Source organism: Lissotriton vulgaris, chromosome 4_1 (genome assembly GCF_964263255.1).
Source record: "Lissotriton vulgaris chromosome 4_1, aLisVul1.2, whole genome shotgun sequence".
Lineage (NCBI taxonomy): Eukaryota > Metazoa > Chordata > Amphibia > Caudata > Salamandridae > Lissotriton > Lissotriton vulgaris.
The window spans coordinates 1,763,102,518-1,763,125,576 of record NC_141691.1 but is presented as its reverse complement, the minus strand read 5'-3'; the positions used below and the strand labels follow the sequence as shown (position 1 = coordinate 1,763,125,576).

The 23,059-nt window shown below is 46.4% G+C and overlaps 1 protein-coding gene across 1 annotated transcript in view; it reads left to right on the top strand.

Moving 5' to 3' along the window:
* The first annotated feature begins 3,182 nt into the window (after positions 1-3,182).
* RRM2B (ribonucleotide reductase regulatory TP53 inducible subunit M2B) overlaps positions 3,183-23,059 on the top strand; it is a 135,321-nt gene continuing 115,444 nt past the window's right edge. Inside the window, exon 1 of the mRNA XM_086966068.1 lies at positions 3,183-3,330. Coding sequence (XP_086822194.1) covers positions 3,277-3,330 — 54 coding nt within the window. The 5' untranslated portion in view covers positions 3,183-3,276. The remainder of the gene's footprint in view (positions 3,331-23,059) is intronic.

Here is a 23,059-nt window from a genome sequence, read left to right as displayed (position 1 = left end):
GCAATACCTGTATAAGAATTTGGGTGCTGGGCAAACGACGCCAGGGTGGGTGCATCAGTACAGCAACACAGCATCCATCAAAAGTCCGCAGTTAGACTGGGGTTGGATTCTGTATATACTTTTCTCCTCCTGTTCTCACCATCCAGAAGCTTTTCCATCTACTTGTCTGCATTCTGGTGTACATTGGCAGAGGTTTGGCACTGGGCTATTCACGCTAGGGTGGAGACATCAGCAGGGTGACTCAGCATCTAAGTTTGCAGACAGACGGTGAATGGTTTGCAGGCAATGATGACATGAAATGAAGCAGAACACTGTAAAGATGAGTGTGGATAATGGGTTCCTGCAATTACAATTACACAAAAATTAAAAAACTGCAGCCCTTCGGCCAGGTGAGTTGTGTTAGTTTGTCATTCCAAAAAGTGTGCTGAGGCTTCAATAATGTTCAGAAATATGGGTTTGGAGCACATATGCTGACAATCACCAGAATCATTTTTTCATTCTCAGTTAAGAATTTGTTCATATGTTTTACTCCACGTTTTCACTAACAAAAAGCATTGGCATATTTTCGCACACTGGTAGACCTTTAGAAAAAGTATGGCAATGGGCTACATATGCTAGGGTAGGGACACTAGCATGGTGACACAGCATGAAAAGATTGCAGTCAGACTGATGGATTTTGAAGGCAATAGGGACATGATAGGTAGTAGAATATTTGGAGTACACTTGGGGGACCTCAAGCCTCACCCCTTGTATTTAGATCCACATTTGTCTTGTTTTAGGTGGGATAGGATCACCTGATGTCCTTGAAAGGACATGACACAGCATAAATTTGATACATGTCATATGGTTCCTATGGGGGAGAGGGCCAAGGTGCTAGCTCAAGCAGGTGGGAGGCGATATCACTGGTCTCAACACTCCACTCTGTCCCTGCCCAATGACCTTTTCCAGGGGTCTGTCTTCCACTTGCTGGTTCAGCACATGGTATCAGTTTTCACCCTCAAATTTGGGACTCACCAAGTAGGGGTGGTAAACAAGGGATTAGTCAACCTCCATATGCAAATGCGCAAACTTGCAAACAGTGCACAATGGATAATATCACACGTAACTGGGGATACTAAGAGAGCAGAAGTTTTAATTCCCGAAGGAGTCCTATTTCTTGCCGGGGCTGTACTCCCATACAATTGGAGGTCAGCGGGTAAAAGATATTTTGTTGGCCACCAACAATATTTCATTGGCGGTGAACCCCACTATGCTTCCCAGCGAATCCTGAATCCGGGGCCTGGGCAGTTAGGGGTAAATACAGGGCCCAGCCAAACCCTAATCAGAAGGCCCAAATGAGCACAGAGGGCACCAGAGGAACATATCTTGGAACTATGGTTAAAGAGGAGAACCGTAGTTCCAGACTTCCAGGGAGACCATTGAACTGTTCTAGATAAGGGTAATAAAATCAAGTACAAGCCCACCAAGCAGGAGGGCTTGGTCCAACTCAAAATCAAAATCAATAAAATAAGAAGTGCTTGGTAAATTAGGCATGGTCTCTTTAGTGCAAACACCACATGGTACCCAGATAGGGACAGGGCACACCTGCCATAGGTGAATAGGTAATTGGTCCAGCTAGAATAATGCATAATATCTGCAGGAAGTTATGGGGCCTGTCATGGTGGGGGGCACCGGATATGACGGTGGCCACATCCAGGGCTTTGGAAGCGTTATATGGCGATCTGGAGGCTGACTGGTACAGCGGGGAATCCTCGTCAGCAGCACAATAGGAGTGCCCTATGCCAAACCTCCAGGAGTCTTTACGGCAGGACCCTGGATTACGTCAGCGCCCTGTTTACTCCTTCGTGCGGTTGTAAGCCTGAGCAACCAGGTGCTTGCCTTACTATGCTCTGCCCCCGAAAAGGCGAGTAAAGTCATGAACTGGTGCTCCACTGTGTTTAAGGGGGAGAATTCCCACATAAATGGTAGCACCGATTGGGTTGGCTACGGTGCAGTTTGGCTCACCGGGCAGCTGAGGTCGGTCACCGCTTCCTGCCCTTTTTTTTATTATTACAGAGTTTTATATAGCGCAAACTTGACCTGAAGGTATCAGGTATCAGAGTGCTTTACACGAGCACCAGTTGCATGCAAATGAGGACACAATAATTTTTTGTTAGGACACAGGGAGATTAAGTGATATGCCCAGAATCACAGGATGTTGCGCGTCCTTGCCAAGGTTCGAACCCGGTCCCCCAGATTTGAGGTTGACCGCCGTAGCAGTTTGGCCAACTCCTCTCCCTTGGATCGCTTGTAAGTTAACCCACCACCTTGGCATACTCCTTGTATGAAATAAACCTGCTGCAAACTGTTTTCCAACAAACCTGTTTTGTCTGATTATTTATAACAGTATATGTTCATATTGCGTGCGGAGGGTTGCCTATATTGGCACCAAGTATTAGAGCATGGAAACAATGTGACCGTTAACACGCAATTGATCATAAATACAGACTTGTATTAAACAGGATTACAGCTAAATGTTCCCCATTCATGTACGAAAAACCCACAATCAATTTTTATTACACACCTCTTTGCTGCAGTGACTCAATTATTGTGTCTTATTATCTTTGATTAAGCACAAACAACTGAATGAACAGGCTACGTGGAAAACTGTTACTAAACAAATGTATTCAGCATATTTTACATTATAAATGACTACAAAAATAGACTGTGGATTTATGTGGCACAAGCTAAAAATTAGATATGAACACGAAACAAGACTGACAGATTTTATTGTATGCGTTTTTATATAGCGCGGACTTTACCCGAAGGTGTCATAACGCTTCACAGACCAGAACAGAACGGATACATGAGGAGAAAATTACAAGTGAACAAATTACAAAAACAAACGTTAAGTTGCATGAGGCAAAAGTGACAATTGTGAGCAAACAAAATACAAGAGGTAGCAAACGGTGCATTACAGGAGGAAAAAGTGACGTCTTTGCCAACAGGACTTGGAAGAAAAAAGATACAACCCCGGAATAAAGTATACAGCAATCTGAACCGTGAATATCGCCGTGTCTGAGAATGCATGAATCGCTGACTGTATTAAATAGACTGTTTTTGCTTGGTGTTTTGAACGCTGCCCCCACCAATCTGTGTAGAAACTGCTTTCCCCTGACTCCACCTACACCCACGCCTCCTGCCCCCTGAAGCGGTTCTGTCCCTTTAAACAAGAGCTGTGGCTTTAGCACTACCTCAGTCATTCCCTGTCAACAGAACACAGCTCCTGAATCCAGAATGGGAGATGCTTGCTTTGCTCTGCAAGAAACCTCGAAATTACAAAAAGACAAGGTAAAACATGTATTTTTATTCTGCCTATAGGCTCAGCGGTTGTTGACAAGAACCCACCCCCCTGCGCAAGCGTTACGTAACGTTACCCTAGGTCTGGTTTATTAAAGGGCAGATCTGCACCGGAAATGTTTTTGTGCCAAGTAGCCTCACCCGGAAGTGATATTTGCGTAGCGGGTACGAAAGGATGAGGATACGGAATAACGTAGAACATGGGAAACAACAGTCCAGTGAGACCCATTAAGCAGAAGACGTGCTGAGTTCTCAATCGCTCTGCTTCTTGTTTTGAGTAGCTATGCGGCAATACGGCACTTTAAGAATTTTACGATAGCTGCATGTAATATTATTTTTCAATTGAGAGGTTACCATTACCATTGTATGGTTTTGTAAAAAATAGAACGTGTTGGGGGAGGGGGTACAATCCCCCTTCCTCGAGCTCTCTGTCTCTTTTTACTGAAATGCGTGTCTTTGGGGCGAGAGAACTTTTAATTCCTATCAACCTGTCGACTCTATATTGAGGGTTAGCAAGACTGCCATGTTTACAGTCCATGTGACATCGGATTTCGTGTGACATTGTTGAGTGACACTTGTGCGACATCGTTGAGTGACACTTTTTGCAAGACAAGAGGAAATATGCGGCAGGATAACCCGCAGAGCAATGCTCACTGATCCTCCGAAGTAGAATTGCCCCTCAGCACATATTGTCTGCATTGTTTGCGACCCCGTAATGTCAGTACTACCCTGCCAGCAATAACTCTCTCGTAGCTGCCAATATTTCAGATTGCTGTGTGTGACACTTTCATAATTGCAGTGTAATTATAAAGTGACATTTCAACGACTATGAGTGACACCGGTGTGGGACAAAAATACAGTGGCTGCTACCTGCTCAGCCTCAGCGGCACCAGTGATCACACCAGCTAACTTTGGGATTATTAACAAGGACCCAGGGGATAAGCACGTTGATGTCTCATTTAATAACAATAAAAACAAAACTATTTCAGACCGCAAGGCTGTAGTGCGAACCCTGTTACTAACAAGGAAAATATGTCTAATAATTTAGTCCAAATGCAGTGCCACCTGGATCAACTTTCAGTTTCACAATTGGCACCCCCACTTGGAGCATGGGAAAGCCAAATGCATAATAAGAAGCGTTTCCTTAGTAACAGAGAAGAGCCGTCTTCGACAAGCAAACTAACAAGACTTTTTTTCTTAGAAAATATAATTCCAATTTGATTTTGCTCCTGAAAATCTGTGCTCAGATAAGGCCTGGATGACTCAGGCCTCCCTCTATTAATCACCTGTTTTACAAAAAAGGGGTAACCCTGTGTCCCTCAGAACCTGGGTAAGCGTGATTAAAAACAAAGGTGGTTCTGTTGGGTAGCAGAATGAATTGCTTTGAAGGAAGGCTATATCAGCTCATAACACAATTGTAGAATCTGAGCCCATATTACTATCGATGCCCGGGCTGCTGGCGCAAGTCGCCTCTTATTTCCCATTCTGAATAGTTACCAAATAAAGAGACGGGCGCTGGAAGCAGGAATCACAAGAACAAGGTTTATTACTCATGAGGAGAGCCTGTCATTTCGGACACGAAACACAGTGTCTGTCGGGAGGTGCTCTAACAAGTGAGCTGAGACATCGTCTTTTATACCTTACAAAACACTTGGCATTACAATCACGACATTGTGAAACAAGGAAAAGACATCCCCATAATCCTCGTGTCAATCCTACCCCACATATGTTTACAATAGAGACCCTTGAACTGTCGATAAGAGTAGGGGCAATCACGCAGCTGAGTGTTCCGCTGATTATTAGGACGTGTGCGCCTGATCGTATCCCAAGGGGTGGGGAAGCCAGGGTCAATAGTGGGTTCTTTGAAGAGGAGTGACTCCATACAATAAGGGGCAATAAACAGTATCTTCCGACTTAGGTGATGGCCTCGGACATGTGTGGACAGTCCATCGCGGAGGGAGGGTTTACTAACAGAGGGGTTATTCATAAAAGGAAAGGAGGTGTTGGTCAGGCGCGGCCGTGACTCCCAAGGACAGGGTCTTGCAGAAGAGGAAGGTTTATGACTTGTCCATGTGAGGGAGGAGGGGGGAGCCAGGGTGCGCACAGGGACAGAGTCGCACAGAGAGAGAGGTCTTATGACCCGTACATGAGAGAACGGGGGGGGGGCAGTCAGATACAGCTGGGGGGGGGTTATGTCAGCTGAGGCGAGGGATGCTTCTTCGAGAGGAAATGGGGAGGGGGCTTTGCGTGGGTCAAGCAGGAGGGTTGCCTTTCATAGTAGGGTCGCGCAGAGGGAGAGGGTTTCTTGGTCAATGCATGTGAGAGGGGGTTAAAATACGCGCAGGAGGGAAGCCGGAGATTCCAATGAGCGGGCAAAAGGCCATGGTGCCTAAAAATGGCTGTCATGTACATAAGGGCACGGGCTTTTACTGGCGGAGTGATGCGGTCAATATTTCACGATAGTCATGGTGCTTACGGGGGGGGGTGGAAAAGGGCAAATGAACGCTGCTTATGTACATCACTTTTCCTAATTTTCCACAGTCGCCGCTTTTTACATAACAGAGTTCATTTTCCTATTCCCCCTAGTTAATGAGCGTACACATAAACATGTGTGGTTGACGAAAACGGCATTTGTCAATACTAACATATTGCATACAATCATGAACAGTTGGTGTGATTGGCAGAAGGCGGCACATAGGAAATTGCACTTGTTGGGTTCCTAACGTACTACATAGCATAAATGCTTCTGACTGTCTCAGAAATGTGACCAATGAACATTTTGACCAAGTAATTGAGGGAGGAATTCAGTCCAAACAAGATCTCTTCGTCACAGTGTCTTTTTAGCAGTGAGCCATCACTGGTAGGCTCTAGTCCGTGTCCTTTCGTTGGCGCTGTTGAGCACCGGCGGTGGAGCTATAGGTCCAGCTCGGGTCCATCCTTACGCGTTGCAGGGTGCGGTCAGTCCTCTGCTGTTAGACCACAGTCCTGTTCCCTAACCAATCCTTTTAGTGGCGCCTTATGCTCGGCACCTATATTCCTGTGGCGTAACCCCATTTCCACCTAAATGCTGTTCTTTCTCTCGACAAAAAGTCACATGGAAAAGGGGGTATGGTTCAGCAGTCGATGGGAGAGAGAAAGAGAGCGGAGTGGGGTCAGATCTCCTGGGACACGCCAAAGGGACCAAGGGAGCAATGGGTAACGAGCAGGCAGGCCCATCAACCGGGCATGAAAAGGGGGACGGAGGCTTCAGGCACGCGTGGGTAGGTGGACAGAGGGCTTCAGGACAGCCTTTCATCCTTTCGTTTTACCACATTTGGAGAGTGCTGCCTCGTCCCGTATTCCTGCTGTGCTGTGGCTCCACCTCTGGTCGAGGTCGCATGCGTCCCATGATCTGCAGCCAGGCGGTATGTCACGTCCGACCCTTCTCCTCCGATGGTGATATATCTTTGAAGGGGTAAAAACAAGTTTTTAGAGAACTGACAGGGGAAGAGATTTTTACATTTCGAATTCCACCCGCAATCCTTGCACCTGGGTGTTTATGCTCATTGGTCAAAGTCAGAAGTCTATTACCGTGAAGTAAGTATGTGGGTATTTCTACTGTGTTTGCACCAAGTCTAGTCGGCGTCCATTCATGACACATATGGACAGAGGTCAGACTCCTATCACTTGCGTATTTCACCAAAAAGAAACATTCAGGGGAGACTCGTCCTTCCAACCCGAGCCTTAGCAGTCTTACATTTCCCTTTTTAGAGCTGGCTAACTCTTTTTAAACATAGCGAGGGTGCAAGCATCGAGAGACAGGACAAAACAAGTTTCTCTCGAGGGGCGGCAGGTACTCATGGCCATTATATATATCAGGGACAGCAGCTGGGATTAATCAAGTGGGGTGGGGACGCCTCGGGCATTCGCGCTTGGGTGCAAAGGGGGTGGGGCAATCTGGGCATTGGGGGTCAATCTGGACATTGGCGCTTGTCTCTAACGAACAAAAAAAAATAGGGTGCCATTGACATATAGTTCCCCTATAAAAGGCCAGATTAGGGGACCTTAGTCGTCTCACCTGTCCTTTCTTTCTTAGCCAATTCAAGTTCAATTAATTTGCAGGAAGGAGAGGTAGTAATATGGCAAGTCACAAATATTTTAGTTTCTGTCAATTTTGCTGAACACCTTTGCGTTAAAAAAAAGGACCCAATTAGACTGGTGCCGACGGGGCACAATCTTACCATTCAAAAAAAGGAGAGGGAACAGGGGGACTCTCGTAGTGAGTGAGAGTCGTCCGCAACCTAAACGAGCCATTCGGTACACGTATGACATGTAGAGAGAGAGAGAGAGAGAGAGAGAGACGTGTACGGAAATAGGTCATTTAGTGCGCTCACAACACAGAACAGCAGGGGTCAGGTAACAAAGAGACGCGAACAGAGGGGAGACGTAAACCCATACAATACATACACACAAACTCAGACGAAGGAAGACAGTACATATATTACGTACAAAGATATTCACGACAGAACATAGAACAGTTATTGGCCAAAAAGATCTTCTTTTCGCATGCTGCGTATCTTTAGTATCCTATTTATCTACAGGCTGAGTTCTTCTTACCTATTCCTTCTTTTTCCTCTCGCTTGCTATTTTTGCGAGCGTTCTCAATTACTAATACTTACACCTCGGTCAGCCGGTCGGAAATTAACCTGGTCAGGCTATTGCCCATGGTTGGACCTTTAACCCACTTTTGAGTTTCTTCTTTTGGTGGGAAGTTCTCCCGGCTGAGGCAACAGAGGGTATTGATCAGGAGAATAGTCGGACAGCTTGGTTATGTCTATAAGAGTGTGAGAAGGAGGTGGTACATTTCGAACATCAACAACATTTCTACCTTCCCAGACGGGTGGTGCCTGGGTAACCCTTTACCCCGGGACTTTTCCTTGTCCTTTCCCTATCTAGTTATACATCCTAGTTGCATTATCTAACGTGCTAATTTCGAGTCAAATTCCGTCATTCAGTACCCGTCAAGTTTCTATGTCAGTCCATCCTCCCAGTCGCTACGTTCTAAGGAGGAGAAGTCATATCTAAGTCTAGCATAAGTACTATGCTCAAATCCCCTCCTTCCCTTTCCGTCGGTTGTTCGATCGTCACTCCTCCATACTTCAGCCGACGTTCCGACGTGACCTGCAGAAGGGAGGAGAAGGAAGGGGGTGGGGGCAACATTCAAAATACATCAACTTGCATAAATCCGAAAATGTTTTTACCTACCACATACTTGACCTATCTCCACGGGCCGCATTCTCTACCATCTCGGCGTTTAAGCCCAGAGGGATCAGTAGCGTCAGATAGATAATTATCGATGGTCTGCGTATCTACATGAATCACACGATCGTGGCCTTATAGGTCGCGTGCAAGGGTGGCGGTCAGGTGGTATTTTCTGTGGTATCGCTCAAGGGTGTCTAAAAACACTTTTCCGGCTGCCTGTGATACATAGTGTAGCTGCTAAATATCGGGCCTTTTTACCCTTCAACCTTAATAAAGCTGCTTATTTTTCGCTTATATTAGAGACAGTAGTAACACATTAAAAAACTCATTAATGCAACTGCTACAATTCATACTTCCTTTTTCGAAATACCTTTAATTAATAATGTTGGTGCACAAATACGGGCCTACAACCCAGTGGGCCGGCCACGGAGCAGACTAGAACTGTGCATAAGGGGAACGAGGTCGGTAATCATTTATTTCAGAAAAGTGCGGCAGTGCAATAAAATCATATCGAACTGCAAGCATGATGCATGTCAATAATTCAGTTTTTCAATAATTTTATCTCATTGTCCAACTATTACTCAAGACCTATTATTTACCAATTCATTGTCCAAATGCTCGATCAGTTCCTATTTTATACCAATTAATTTCTTCCCAAACGTAATTAGTACCCACCCTAAATCAGTTCATTGTCCCAACACATAATCGTTATCTATCTTATATCGCTTTTCTTTCCGAACACATAATCAATATCCATCTTATCTACTTTCATTGTCCAAAAACTGCATACACATCTCGGAGCATCAAGGTTTGAGCAATCAAGGTGAACAAGGAGTTTGAAAGTTTCATTCTGTATCAACGCCATTTTGGGCGAGGTCAGGCAGGTCCCAGTATGGCCAGAACGTCTCCAAGGGCTCGTGGTTGGCCCAGAACCTCTTTTTGGCAGTTCCAAAAGTTTCTCGTAATGGGGCGACGGACTAGTAGTATGAACCATCAGTCAAAAAGAGGGGAGGGAGGCAACAATCTTTCCTACCGGGTCATTCTGATGTTCCACCGGAACTGAACAAATCCGTATCCTTGCGGGATTTTAGTCATTTCCAAACTGAGGCTGGCGCCGGCAGGAGTGGACCGACGTCTCGTGGCTCCATCGGAGGACAGGGCGGGGGGCGCCTCGTGCAGAGGTCGGCCCCCCCGGCTCTTTTAGAATCTTCAAGGTTGAGGAGTACAGGGCGTGTGCTCGTCCCGGGCAAGGAAACCCGCTTTTTGATATGGACCCCTTCTTCAAGCAGGAGCGTTGGGGTGTCGCTGGAAGCCTCCACCTGGAGGGAGGTGGGGGAGGCTCGTTCGCGCCGCCTCCCCCTTCCAGCGACCCCGCGCCGTTCTCCGGCTCCAGCGCTTTGGTACGGCCGTGCCAGGCAATGAAGATGGGGGGGGGGGGGGTCGATGGCTGAGGCAAGACATCCCCCCCCCCTTTTGACATGTGGCGGGACTACCTGCAACTCTCAGGCGCTGCCATGTGGCGGGACTACCTGCAACTGTCCAGGGCCGAGTGCAGTTGCAGCCATTATTGCGCAAAGAACCGCCGCCGTCCTCGCCTTGGCTTCGGCCTTCGATGAGAGCCGGATCAGGTGAGAGAAGGGGGGGGGGTCAGTGGCTGAGGCAAGACATCCCCCCCCGTGGCCTGCAGGGCAGCAGAAGAGGGAAAAAAGGAGAGATCATTGCGATTTGCGGGCCGTCCGCCCCACAGCCTCCCCTTCCGACTGCGGCCAGCCGAGCCCTGCACGCATCGAGGCCTCGCCTTCCGGATGGGCGTGACCGCGGACCTGTTGCACTTCGGGAGCTTCCGGAATGGGGGTAGGTACCTATCGGTTTATTCCTATTTCATGTGACTGTTATTTGGGCGTGGTGGGCAATGAGGCAGACATGTTTGGAGCAGGAGTAGGCAGCGGAACCTAGCTACCTCGTGGCTGCCTTGCTGTCAAACTTTTCGCCATTTTATATTTCCTTATTACGAACTGTTTCTACTGTTTCTTATTTTTAGTGAAGTCGAAAGCTCATCAGGGGGTTACTGACTTAGCCCGATTTCTTTTTATTTTTCCTTATTTTCCTTAGCGTGTTTCGAGCTAAAGTTTCTGTTAACAGGGTATGGTGATCACTTCATATATATTTTTTTTATATGTCCTTTTCATTAGGGGTACTCCTGGACGGACCAGATGAGTTACCTCCAATAAATGGTCCGGGGTGGAACTAGATTATCAATCAGAGGGGAACACATATCCCTTCGTTAGGGTATCATCCTGGACGGACCAAATGATGTACCTCCACTTACTAAGGTAGCCTCCTGGGCGGACCAGATGGGTTACTTCCAATAAATGGCCAACAAGTGGGGGCATGTATCCTCCATTAGGGTAGCCTCCTGGACGGACCAGGTGAGCTACCCCCAAATAATAGTCAATCAGTGGGGAGTGGGTAGGACTGACGAATCATAAAGGGGCATAACCTACCCTTTACTACTTGCAAAGACTAGACAGAATATTTCTATTCCACCACGTTGTTTGCAAACAGAAAATACCTCAAACAAACAATTCCTTGGACAACAATGTCCAGTCAATCAATCAATCAGTGGGGAGAAAAACAGGCATGACGGATTACAACGGGGACAAACGTCTGCATTACCTGCCCTTCGCTATCTGCAAAGGGAGACAGAATATTTCTATTCGTCTCTGTTTGTGGACAGGGAAGATCTCAAAGAGCAACAATCGATTATTAATCGATATCAAACAATCAGTGGGGAGAGAGGTAGGCATGACGGATTACAACGGGGACAAAAGTCTGCATTACCTACCCTTCTCTATCTGCAAAGAGAGACGAACGTTCCTATTCGCCGCTGTTTGCAAACAGAGAATGTCTCGTTCTCAAGAAGAGAACCAATATTTCAAGTAGCATCCAAAGCTAAATGAACCAATAACCAAACAATATCAGTATTTAAATACCGTTTCCAATACAATCAATCAAACAATCAGATGGATAAAACCATCCTACCAATCAGGCGTAAGAACGCCCTACTTAATCTTACCCGGACCGGACCATACGGACAGTTCTTCGTCTTCCTCCTCCAGCGCCCGATCGTTCTCTTACTCCATGCAGCATTCCTGTGGGATTCCAGTCAGGACAATAGGTCACTCGAGAGAGGTCCGTTCAGAATTGGTGAAGTTCATTCGATCGGCAGCCGGACGAGGGCCCTCTCAAGGCAGGTATACTCCGATCATTTAGATGTTCACCTCTTCGTCTGGATCTCTCTTACTGGACCTTATGTCTTTGATGGACCCCGCGTTGGGACGCCAATTGTAGAATCTGAGCCCATATTACTATCGATGCCCGGGCTGCTGGCGCAAGTCGCCTCTTAGTTCCCATTCTGAATAGTTAACAAATAAAGAGACGGGCGCTGGAAGCAGGAATCACAAGAACAAGGTTTATTACTCATGAGGAGAGCCTGTCATTTCGGACACGAAACACAGTGTCTGTCGGGAGGTGCTCTAACAAGTGAGCTGAGACATCGTCTTTTATACCTTACAAAACACTTGGCATTACAATCACGACATTGTGAAACAAGGAAAAGACATCCCCATAATCCTCGTGTCAATCCTACCCCACATATGTTTACAATAGAGACCCTTGAACTGTCGATAAGAGTAGGGGCAATCACGCAGCTGAGTGTTCCGCTGATTATTAGGACGTGTGCGCCTGATCGTATCCCAAGGGGTGGGGAAGCCAGGGTCAATAGTGGGTTCTTTGAAGAGGAGTGACTCCATACAATAAGGGGCAATAAACAGTATCTTCCGACTTAGGTGATGGCCTCGGACATGTGTGGACAGTCCATCGCGGAGGGAGGGTTTACTAACAGAGGGGTTATTCATAAAAGGAAAGGAGGTGTTGGTCAGGCGCGGCCGTGACTCCCAAGGACAGGGTCTTGCAGAAGAGGAAGGTTTATAACTTGTCCATGTGAGGGAGGAGGGGGGAGCCAGGGTGCGCACAGGGACAGAGTCGCACAGAGAGAGAGGTCTTATGACCCGTACATGAGAGAACGGGGGGGGGGGGCAGTCAGATACAGCTGGGGGGGGTTATGTCAGCTGAGGCGAGGGATGCTTCTTCGAGAGGAAATGGGGAGGGGGCTTTGCGTGGGTCAAGCAGGAGGGTTGCCTTTCATAGTAGGGTCGCGCAGAGGGAGAGGGTTTCTTGGTCTATGCATGTGAGAGGGGGTTAAAATACGCGCAGGAGGGAAGCCGGGGATTCCAATGAGCGGGCAAAAGGCCATGGTGCCTAAAAATGGCTGTCATGTACATAAGAGCACGGGCTTTTACTGGCGGAGTGATGCGGTCAATATTTCACGATAGTCATGGTGCTTACGGGGGGGGGGGGGTGGAAAAGGGCAAATGAACGCTGCTTATGTACATCACTTTTCCTAATTTTCCACACAATCAATTAAACCTCTCTGAAAACAAATGAAGTTCAAAAGTTTTATATGGTAAAAAACACAATTACAGTACACAGGAATTACTTCATTCCGTTTTAGTTTCAATTAATGTGATGAGTGACTGTTGGTGAACAAAGTGAATAGTGCATTAAATTTGGTGACTCATATAACCAAATTATACAATTTTATACACGGGGAGAAGAAGGGGGAAGGGTTATTTTTGGTTTGAAGGTCAGAGTTCTAAGTTGATGCTCCAGGTAATCACGATCGAGCTCCAGTTTGACAGGACAGACGGCGCTCGGATTCTGCAGTGAACGCCTGCATTGTTCATAATTCGGGATTGACCTTCCGGCTTTCCTCCAGGGTATGATATTTTCCTCCTGCCAGACCAGGCCCCAATGTCCCCCCCTCCCTCCCTTGTCTTGATAAAGACCCGCCGCGACCACCAATTGGGGCGCAACAGGGTCGAAACGTTGACGCTCAATATTGGTCAAGAAACCTCCGGGAACTTGCACAGTAACCATCTGTTTCACTGGAGCATCAACTTAGAACTCTGACCTTCAAACCAAAAATAACCCTTCCCCCTTCTTCTCCCCCGTGTATAAAATTGTATAAATTTGTATATAAGTGTCACCAAATTTAATGCACTATTCACTTTGTTCTCCAACAGTCACTCATCACATGTTTTAGCATTAATTGAAACTAAAACGGAATGAAGTAATTCCTGTGTACTGTAATTGTGTTTTTTACCATATAAAAGTTTTGAACTTCATTTGTTTTCAGAGAGGTTTAATTCATTGTGTTATGAGCTGATATAGCCTTCCTTCAAAGCAATTCATTCTGCTACCCAACAGAACCACCTTTGTTTTTAATCTCTATTAATCACCAGGCACATTCCACTCAACAATTATCTTTTGAAAACATTGCAGGCAGACCATTTATTAATGTTTCCTCCCTTAGTCATTCTGGGACCCAGTTCCCACAGTTATCTCAGGGTCACCGGGCTGTATCATGAAAGTTATCAATTCTTTTATTAAAGATGCTGTAGTTTTTACAGAGGCCAACCATCTGCTGGTTTCTCCTTCAGCCTTCTCGCCCTAAGCCCTGCAAGCACAGATATACTGAATAACCATGCCGCAATATGACACTTCACCTTACTGCCACTTGGAAACACACTCTAATTTAAGAAACTTAGAAGATTCCTTTAATTTAGCAGCACATCCATGATAGAAACTGGCCAATTTCTATTAGTTCTCTTAGTAGTAAGATAAATATTGTCCTGAGTAAAGTTGTGGCAGAACAGAGTCACAGCTGCAATAAGCATGTGTATCAGGAAACACCAGAAACGCCCATCCGATTCTCGCAACCAGTAGATATATGTCCAGTCTGGTTGTCCAAAATAGACATCCACACTGCGGTGGTACAAGAAATAGAGTCACACAGTGCAGGGAGCCAGCCTGTTATGGAGCTAGTACAACCAACGCCGGCTCTGCTGAAGTGGCGGCAGACGCTAGGGCCGGCACTGTAAACAAGAAAGTAAAGCTCGGTGACTAGCAGTGGGTTCGGCTCCCCTACGCAAAAACAAGTTAGCGCCATACAACTCTAAACATTGACAAATGAGCTGAAAACTGTAAGGTTAAGCACAGGCGCGGTGGCAGCATAAATGAGCGTGATCGCACTGTAAAAGTATGTATGAAATAGTATGTCAGTACAAACATCACTCCAGGTACTTCTTGCAGTGAGCCGTGGGAAACACGCCTGCTGGTAGCTGCTGCCCGCAAGTTCGGACTCTCTGTGGCTCGGCCTGACCGTGGCCCGGGCACAATTGATTTTGAGGGCTGCTGGTGTGCTCTGGGTAGGTTGAAGCTCAGCTGAGGAACAAATTCTGCGGCCAGGTTCTCTCAGCTGCCGGTGTGGGGTCTACACGGGTTACCAGTTGCAAGATTTCTTATTAGATTTCAAGGTGGGAGCTGCACTCATTCATTGCCAGCTGCCAAAATGTCCTCATGAACTGCAGCTGGCACACAAACCACAGCGCTTTTAAAGACGTCAGAAAATTGTGTCCATATTAATGCTGCGGCGCGTTGTGCCAAGTGAATGTGTTAGAGGCGGCAGACCCGAGAGCAGAGGACGGCCCGGGACCAGGGTTCGATTCCCGGCGCGGCAGGTTTCTGGACCAGGGTCAGCGGACTCGATAATTCTCTCGCCTCGGTGCCCACTCTGATCAGCGATCACACTCAGCAACTCTGGGCATTAGCTTGCCTCATCTTCACTAACGGCCCCACCAGACCGCCGGGGATGCCTGGTCTCACCCTGGAGATACCCATTAAGGGACCATCTCTCAGGGAAGCCAGGAAGGGTTTCGCAGCGGTCGAAGCGCCTTGGGACCCTCCGGGTAAGTAGTGCGCTATATAAATGCCTATACATTTACATTTACATTTACATTGTAGCACCAGCCAAAGCTGCAAGCGGCAGAGCCTTTCCCCTAAGCCTGGAGCACTTGCAGCACGCACCGTGACTGCGCGCTTCCACTCCAGCGTAAATTCAGTAAGTAATGTAGCATTACAGCCAGTGGTCGAAGTGGGGGGAAAAAAGTAGGGGAACTGTGGGCGGAGATCAGGGGGCGGGAACACCCAAGGATTGGGTCAGTGGGCGGAGTCAGAGGTGTGGCCATAAAGAGCAAATCATTCAAATTTTTTGTCTTTGTTTGGCATATGAATACCCAGCTACAGCTTATTACGTTATTTAATTCAGCCAATAGATACACATTTATTTAAGGTTTAATATGAGTTATTGACATTAAAATACATTCACAAAGTGGGATTTGTTTTCAATCACAGAATGTCCCAAATATGCTTAAAAGTGGAATCACAAGCCATTTGGCTCCGAGCCATGGAGTTTCTGTCATTAGCAATTCTCCCTTTTTCCAAAAGACTAGTTCAAACATGAATGGCAAAATATCCTAGTTTGTAAATGTTTTCTATACAATTATGGCTTTGCAATATTTGCCACATAATGCATCACCTGCTGCATAATTTCACGATTTTAACTAATAAATTGTTTGTAGCTCAAACGGATCAAAAGTTACAAACAAACGTGACTTGTGTTTCTGTGAAGTGGACAGCCCTTTGCAAAGGTTGACTGATCACGCTTCTCACTGCTGCATTTGTATGATGCAGACTGTTAGCATGTGTAAAAATAATAAAGTGTCAGAAAATATACAGCATTACGTTGCAGCTTTTTTTTTGCTGCATAATTTAGTCAACACTGCAGAATAAATTTGTCTTCCATTGCTACATAATTCCAGTGGCCCCAGAGCAGCTAGCACATGTTTAAAGTGCTTGTGCATGAAGCAGCGAGACTGTGAAGCTTGTGAACTAAGTTTGGTGTGCGTGCAAATCCTGCATTGCCGACCCCTGGTGAGTTGCACCTACTACTGCTGAAAAACAAGGCCAATAGAGGTACCAATGGCTGCAGCAGACTGGTCTCAAGGGCAAGGCCAGCTTTAACACTGTGGAGCCCTGTGTGACAAGGTTTTTGCTGCCCCCCAATGACTCCATCCGCCATGGATTCCCTCGTTACCACCCTTCAACAGTGCCCCTCGAGTCTCCATAACCAAAGTTTCGCTCAGATGCATTTGATTTGATTTACAGCGTCACGGATACCAGTGTAGGGTGTCAGAGCACTTTACATCACACACACTACACACAATCAATCATATGTGTGTAAATCACTCTATAGGAAATACATAAGAAAAAGTACTACAAGGTGAATGAGTCACATGACACTATACTAGTAAGCAGTAGGGTTTAATAGTGATTGGTCTGGAGAAACACAAACTCTGAATTTAGAATGTGATACCATGGTTGGGGGTTCTCTTTAATAATCAGAATTGATTTTATTCTTATGAACAACCTTTGCAACATTAGGATAATCAAAGACCGGGGGAAAAACATAACTCTCTAATTTATACCTTGCAGTTTGATTGCAACTCTTAGATGACAGTTAATAGCTCACTATCCTATGTTAGGATGTTGACTTATAAACTGCAAGTAAGAAAAGGATCTCTCTGACAAAAGCAGTAACCCACTGACCTGTTTACATTATGTGCACTTTGTGATCTGCATGGTACAGGTTCTTTGCAGCAGGCACATTAACCCTCTGCACTACCTTTCCACGAGACAAAACTTCCCCTCGACAAAACTCCATCTCTCTCTAAGAAGAACATTAATCACCGGAGTTATCCTTAAATTTGTATTGTTTCCGAAATTGCTGGAAGCCTGGAAGGAGGCAGCAAGTGATTTTAGAAACATAATATACTTGCAAACATAACGCACCCAGTACCTCTAGGAATGGTGCCCTTCTCTACCCATGGAAAACAATGTTGTTCAAAGAAAGACAAGAAAACAAGCAGCGCTTCACTGGCAAACTTAGTAAAGTGGAGCTAATATGTTTTGGTGAATAAAATCAAATGTTTTGGTGAATAAAATCAATCTGGCCATTTTGAGACCACTCTATCTTTTATTGTATTGTAATTGCATTTTTTATAGCGCGTACTACCCCTGACGTGGCATCTAAGCACTTTTTCTGTGAGTAGCACAGTACTTCGGGACCCATAAAGGATTAACGGTGAATTAGTATAGTGAAATATGAAAAATAATCTGAGTGGCGGATATGTTAGTCAGTTTTTTGGATCAAGAAGGATAGTGTAGGGATAGAAGAGGGAAAAAGGTTTGCCTTTATATAGTGCTTGCTACCCTTGAATGGGGTGTTGAAACGCTTTTTCAGGGACTAGTGCGCTACGCCGGAACCCATAAAAGATTAGTGGTGAATTAGTGTAGAGAAATATGAAATTAATTTGAGTGTTTTGTATATGTTAGTCTGTTACACAAACGGGAGTGGGCGGGAATTCAGTGATCCGACTGAAAGGAGTGGACATGTTTCTGAGGCTGAGTCTAGCTGGTGGCCCCATGCTGCACAGCCCTAGGAAAGGTGTATCACCAACTTACTGCCTCTCGCCACCATAGGCACATCTACCCCTTCTCCTGCTCAACCAAAGGTTGCCCAGCCAAAAGGGAGTAGTGCAGAGAGCTGGCCCAGCCCTCTCAGTAACTACTGACCCGAGAACACACAGTGCCAATTTTATCTTAGGCACTTAAGTATCCTGAGAGTTGGGGTGGGAGGTCGGTGGCTGCAGCACTAGAGCACACGTCAGCTAGGGCCCAACAGAGCTGTGTCTCCGTGCTCCAGCCCTCTGAACAGGCAAACATAGTATTTCTGCTGGTTGACATACAAAAATAAAATGTGCTGCAGCTCACCTCTAGAGCAGTAGGTACGGAAAACAGGTCTCTTGAATGGACAATATATTTCATATATTTGAAGTGTATGTGAACATTCAGCCAATAATGTCCACATATACGGCATAGAACATAAAAGTAATTGTTAACTACCCTTTAATTAGCGTTAAATACTGCGTTAGTTACTTCCCAAAGGTACTAGTTTGATCGCCCTCAGAAGAATGAAAACACGAGTTGGCCCTGCAGGGGTTCAAATGTATACTACGGACACGACAATCAGATGATTGCAGCATGTGCATAACACACTTCGCTTTCTTATCAGTAACAGAACCTATGCCCTACAGGTGGTCACTAAATCTCTAACATATGCTTGAGCCCACAGAGCACTCGGCTAGGATTCAAACATGTGACATACAGATCACGCACAGTGCATTGCATCGAACACACTGACCAACTGAGCTATTCCATTAGTTTGAAAGAAAGCAGTGACTTTGATTACACATGGATCGCTGCAGCAAGTCCCTTAACCCACTGAGATATCTTACAATCTGATGCATCTGGCGCCTCATACAAACATTACAATAGCCGAGTGAGGGAATGATTCTATTGAGGACATCTGTAAAGCAGTTGAAACCCATGGACTCCTGTGTCACTGTGGCCAGCACAGCTTTTCATCCCTCCAAGGTTGATTAATTAAAACCACTGAAATTGGAAAAAAAGACACAGATTCATTACAGTGTTACATGACAAAAAGTCTGGTATAGCTAAATACGCGATGGGCTTATTTAAAGTTTGACGACGGAATACTACCTCAAACAAGAATTTGTAATGGAATAGTTTCAATAAGTGAGGAGGAGCAGGACATAGAGTGGGACAGAGTAAGAAAGTGGGTGTGGGCAGCTGCTGGGGGTGGTGGGCAGCTGCAGAGCAAGAGAAGTGGAGGTGGAGGGGGCGTAGAGCTGACTCTTTCAGCAATATGCAGAGTGACGATGCAGGAGCTCAAGAACGGGTGAAAAGCAACAAGGCCTCGTTAACATGTAATTGGCCTTTCAAAGACCTGTGAAGTGCTCGGGTGCGGCTGTGTGTGTGCCCGGGCTGCCACATACAACGGGGGTAGTGGTGGGGGGCCGGATGCAGGAAGAAAGAAACAGTGTCCTTTTCCTTATCTGCAAGTCCTGCCTCCCCGACCTGCCACGAACGGCAAGCCTTATCTTTGGACTTTGACTATTTCTGGTCCTGGGATGAGTGTTTAACTAAAAAAGTAGGGGAACGGAATCAGTTAAATGAAAGAAGTAGGGGCACGCCGTGCCCTGCCGTTCCCGCCCACTTCGACCACTGATTACAGCAATGTTCCTGCTTTGACAGCTGAGGAGGCACTATAATGCATGACATTCCATTTCAGTGCGGTGATGCGGACCACCATACTGAAATGTGTTAGTATAATGCCTGATGCGTGGCACTCGGCAGGGCTGCTCCCTGAACGTTCCCTTTAAACCTTCAATTGCCTAATAACTTGTGCGTGGACCTCCCTTCCCACATGTCCTTCATGATTTGGAGTCATAGACAGCTTCATTATGTGGGAAGAAGAAACACGATTTTATAAACCACAAAAAGTAAAGTTATGGTATTGTACATTCATGCGGATTGGGAGCTAGCACTATGAAAGCACAAATGTGCACAGTGCTGTAAGTGGGATGAAATAGTTGGAGGTTTGTGAAAGGGGTGTTGTTAAAGAAGCCTAATTAGGAATCCTTTCCAAGAGAGTGGACTATGTAATTAAGATTGTGGCTTAAAACTTGATTTAAAATTGTGTGTGCGTTTCCAACAGCATACCACCCGATCAGTATTTGAGGGCCCCAGTGTGAGATTTTGGTTTTCCATCCAAATAGCTCACACAAAAACAAAAAAACGCCTGAAACACACCACACTTGGTGCCAGTACCATGCATGCCAACTTGAAGAACAATCTCACTGATTGAAGAGGGGGCAGGGCCTCCTGCCGAGAAGTATCTACGACACACATTTGAATCCCACCCCGCCCCTACATCCCCCCCCCAAAAAAAAGCTTCCTGAGGCTGGTGCTGATGTTCTGGTGTGTTTTTACACCCCTTAATTGACATCAGCAGTTCAAAGCCTCGGAAAACGAGCTGGAAAAGCACAATTTACATTGGTTTTCAGCTCGTTTTCCCTGCCAGCGTGTGATATTGGCTCCTCACCAGGACACTGTGTGATGGGAGTCGATATTGTGTGTCACACGGTGGCACAGTGTGAGTAGTCCTGCCAAGGTCCACACATCAGGCATTTTTCGTGTGCGTAATGACAGATGGAAAGTTTAATCTATGTATTTATTCTTAAGAACAGAAAACATGGAAATTAAGTCTTCTTATGAGTGACTCACCGGAGTGCCAGCCGAGCCGATTCACTGCATTGTGACTTTCAAAATGTTGTCCCATAAGTAGTTGTATATTAATACGTTTGCCAGTAATATACATTCTTTAACATATCCATCACGCAATGAAGTTCATTTGAACTGCGGTTGTAAAGCGCATTTTGTTAGGCACACAGTCAGAACTTTGTTGGTTTTAATCTAGTAAGTGTCAGTCACTGGTATATTTTTCCTAATTTAATTCACTTTTGTGTGTGCAGCCTCTCACTCTGCTAGTCAGCTGTTGTGACTGAGTAATTATGATAATTTATTAGCAGGCAGCTGAGTTAATCCTTGTTGGGGCCTCTCACATCCTATTTGGTACATGTGGGTTCCACAGTGCGCTTCCATTTCTGGTTGTTTGCTGAATTATTTTTTTTTAAAAAAAACCTTTATTTAACATTTGCAATCAAATACAAACAAGGGCCTACAACCCCCAGGGCTGGCCGCTAACCATAGGACCTTAATTCACAATGCGCATCGGTTGCAAAGGTAATTCAAGTTAGACACAGGATAAGAGGTTTTCATTTAAAAAAAATAAGTAGAGAGAGTCAGGTACTGCACAGCGTCTCGGATCACAAAGTGGGGGCGAGCAAAGAAACAACATATCCAAGAGAAACTCGCTATCAACTAGGTCAACGGAGGTAAGACGTAAGTCATCAGGATAAACTAGTGCATTGTGATCGTCGACTCCATCAGTAATGTCCGCCCCAGAATGTCAAAACCTCGAACAATCAAGATACAAATAAAGAGATCAGGATGTGTGAAACCGAACCCACTATACTAACCCGGGAGAAGAAAAGAGAGGAAAACAAGGGGAAGAGAAGGAAGAAAGAGGCCGTAGAACAAAAATAAAAACGAACACCCATCCCACACCCCCCAACCCTGCACCCCTGCTGATGACTACGGCCACCCCCCTCGCAGCGTGCCTGTCGCCCAGTAAGAGAACCCGAAATATAGAAGATGAGAAAGAAAGAAAAGACAAAGAACCCCACCCAGTGAGGGAAATCGGAGGAGGGCATGTTGTACGGACTCCCGATCTCCTTCCTCCGTCATGACCAACCCCGCCCCGGACTCCGTTAGATCAGTTAAACAATCCTGGTAAACCTATACGACAATGAAAGACCCAGATAACAGTATCAACCCTGGCCCCGCCTATCAAATGCACAAAAATCATTAATTAAAGAAAGTCTCTTCCACGAAGCACTGCAAGAATCCAAAGAACAGGGGCAAACAGAGAAGAAAAGTGCGGCAGTTCTCGATGTGGAAAGTCGGTGCCAGTGATGCCCCTCCCCGCCTCCGAAGCCAAGCATTACCCCATCTGCCATCTTGAAAGCCCGACAGGGGAGGGAGACGACAAAAACCAAAACAACAAAGGATAAGGAATGGAAAGTTCCAGAATGGGGATATCTTGCAAGTGTCCCACAGGATACACAATCGGGGGTTCCAACGGCTCCACAGGGTAATCGGGCACAGTACAGTCGGATAGGTCAAATATAGTAGGAGCAAACCCTGCTTCCAGCGCCGGGTCAGTACAAGTCTCCGAGGCATAGATTGAAATGCAAGCTGGTTGCCGGGGCGTGGGTGTCGAGTCAGGATCCGCTCTCAGGTCTATGAGTCCATCCGTCTCAGACAGCAAGCTGCAAGTCCGGGCTGTAATGGTTCCCTTGAGTGCCATAAGTGCCTCCAGCACCGTTCGCAGTGACTGGCCAGTTCGAACCTGCTCCGCTAGCTGCTTTTCTTCTTCCAACATGGTAGTACCCACGGAGTGGCGCCTTCTCCGGGGCAAAATTAGACGGAGCAGGAGTAAGCCATGAGGGACTGATGTGTAACAAGCAATAATACGCAGCGAGGTACCGACCCGGGGGGATCGACGATCCGTACCCCCGGTCAGGGACCCCCGCGACACATCGCCGTGCGTCACTCGTCGCCTCACCTATTGTAGAGCACCAGGCAATTGGTGGTAGCAGACCAATCAAAAGTCTGAATGCTCCAGAGAGCGGACCCAACCACGTTCAGCAGTCCGTTGTTATTCAACCCGGACCCGGCAGAGCCCGCACTTGAGACCCCGGCTTCCCTGCTGGGTTAGGCCTCGGACGACCGTCGATGTATCTCCGCTCCACAACGGCGGAGAAACTCCGGGATTGCACCACTGGAAAGCAGGTCAAATCACACACACGGATCCGGTGCGGGTAACCAGGATAGTCAACAGGATAATAGGACGAAAGACGGAGGTCGGCGGAGCCGGGAGACTATGCGGCCATCTTGGTTGGTGTCGTGGCTC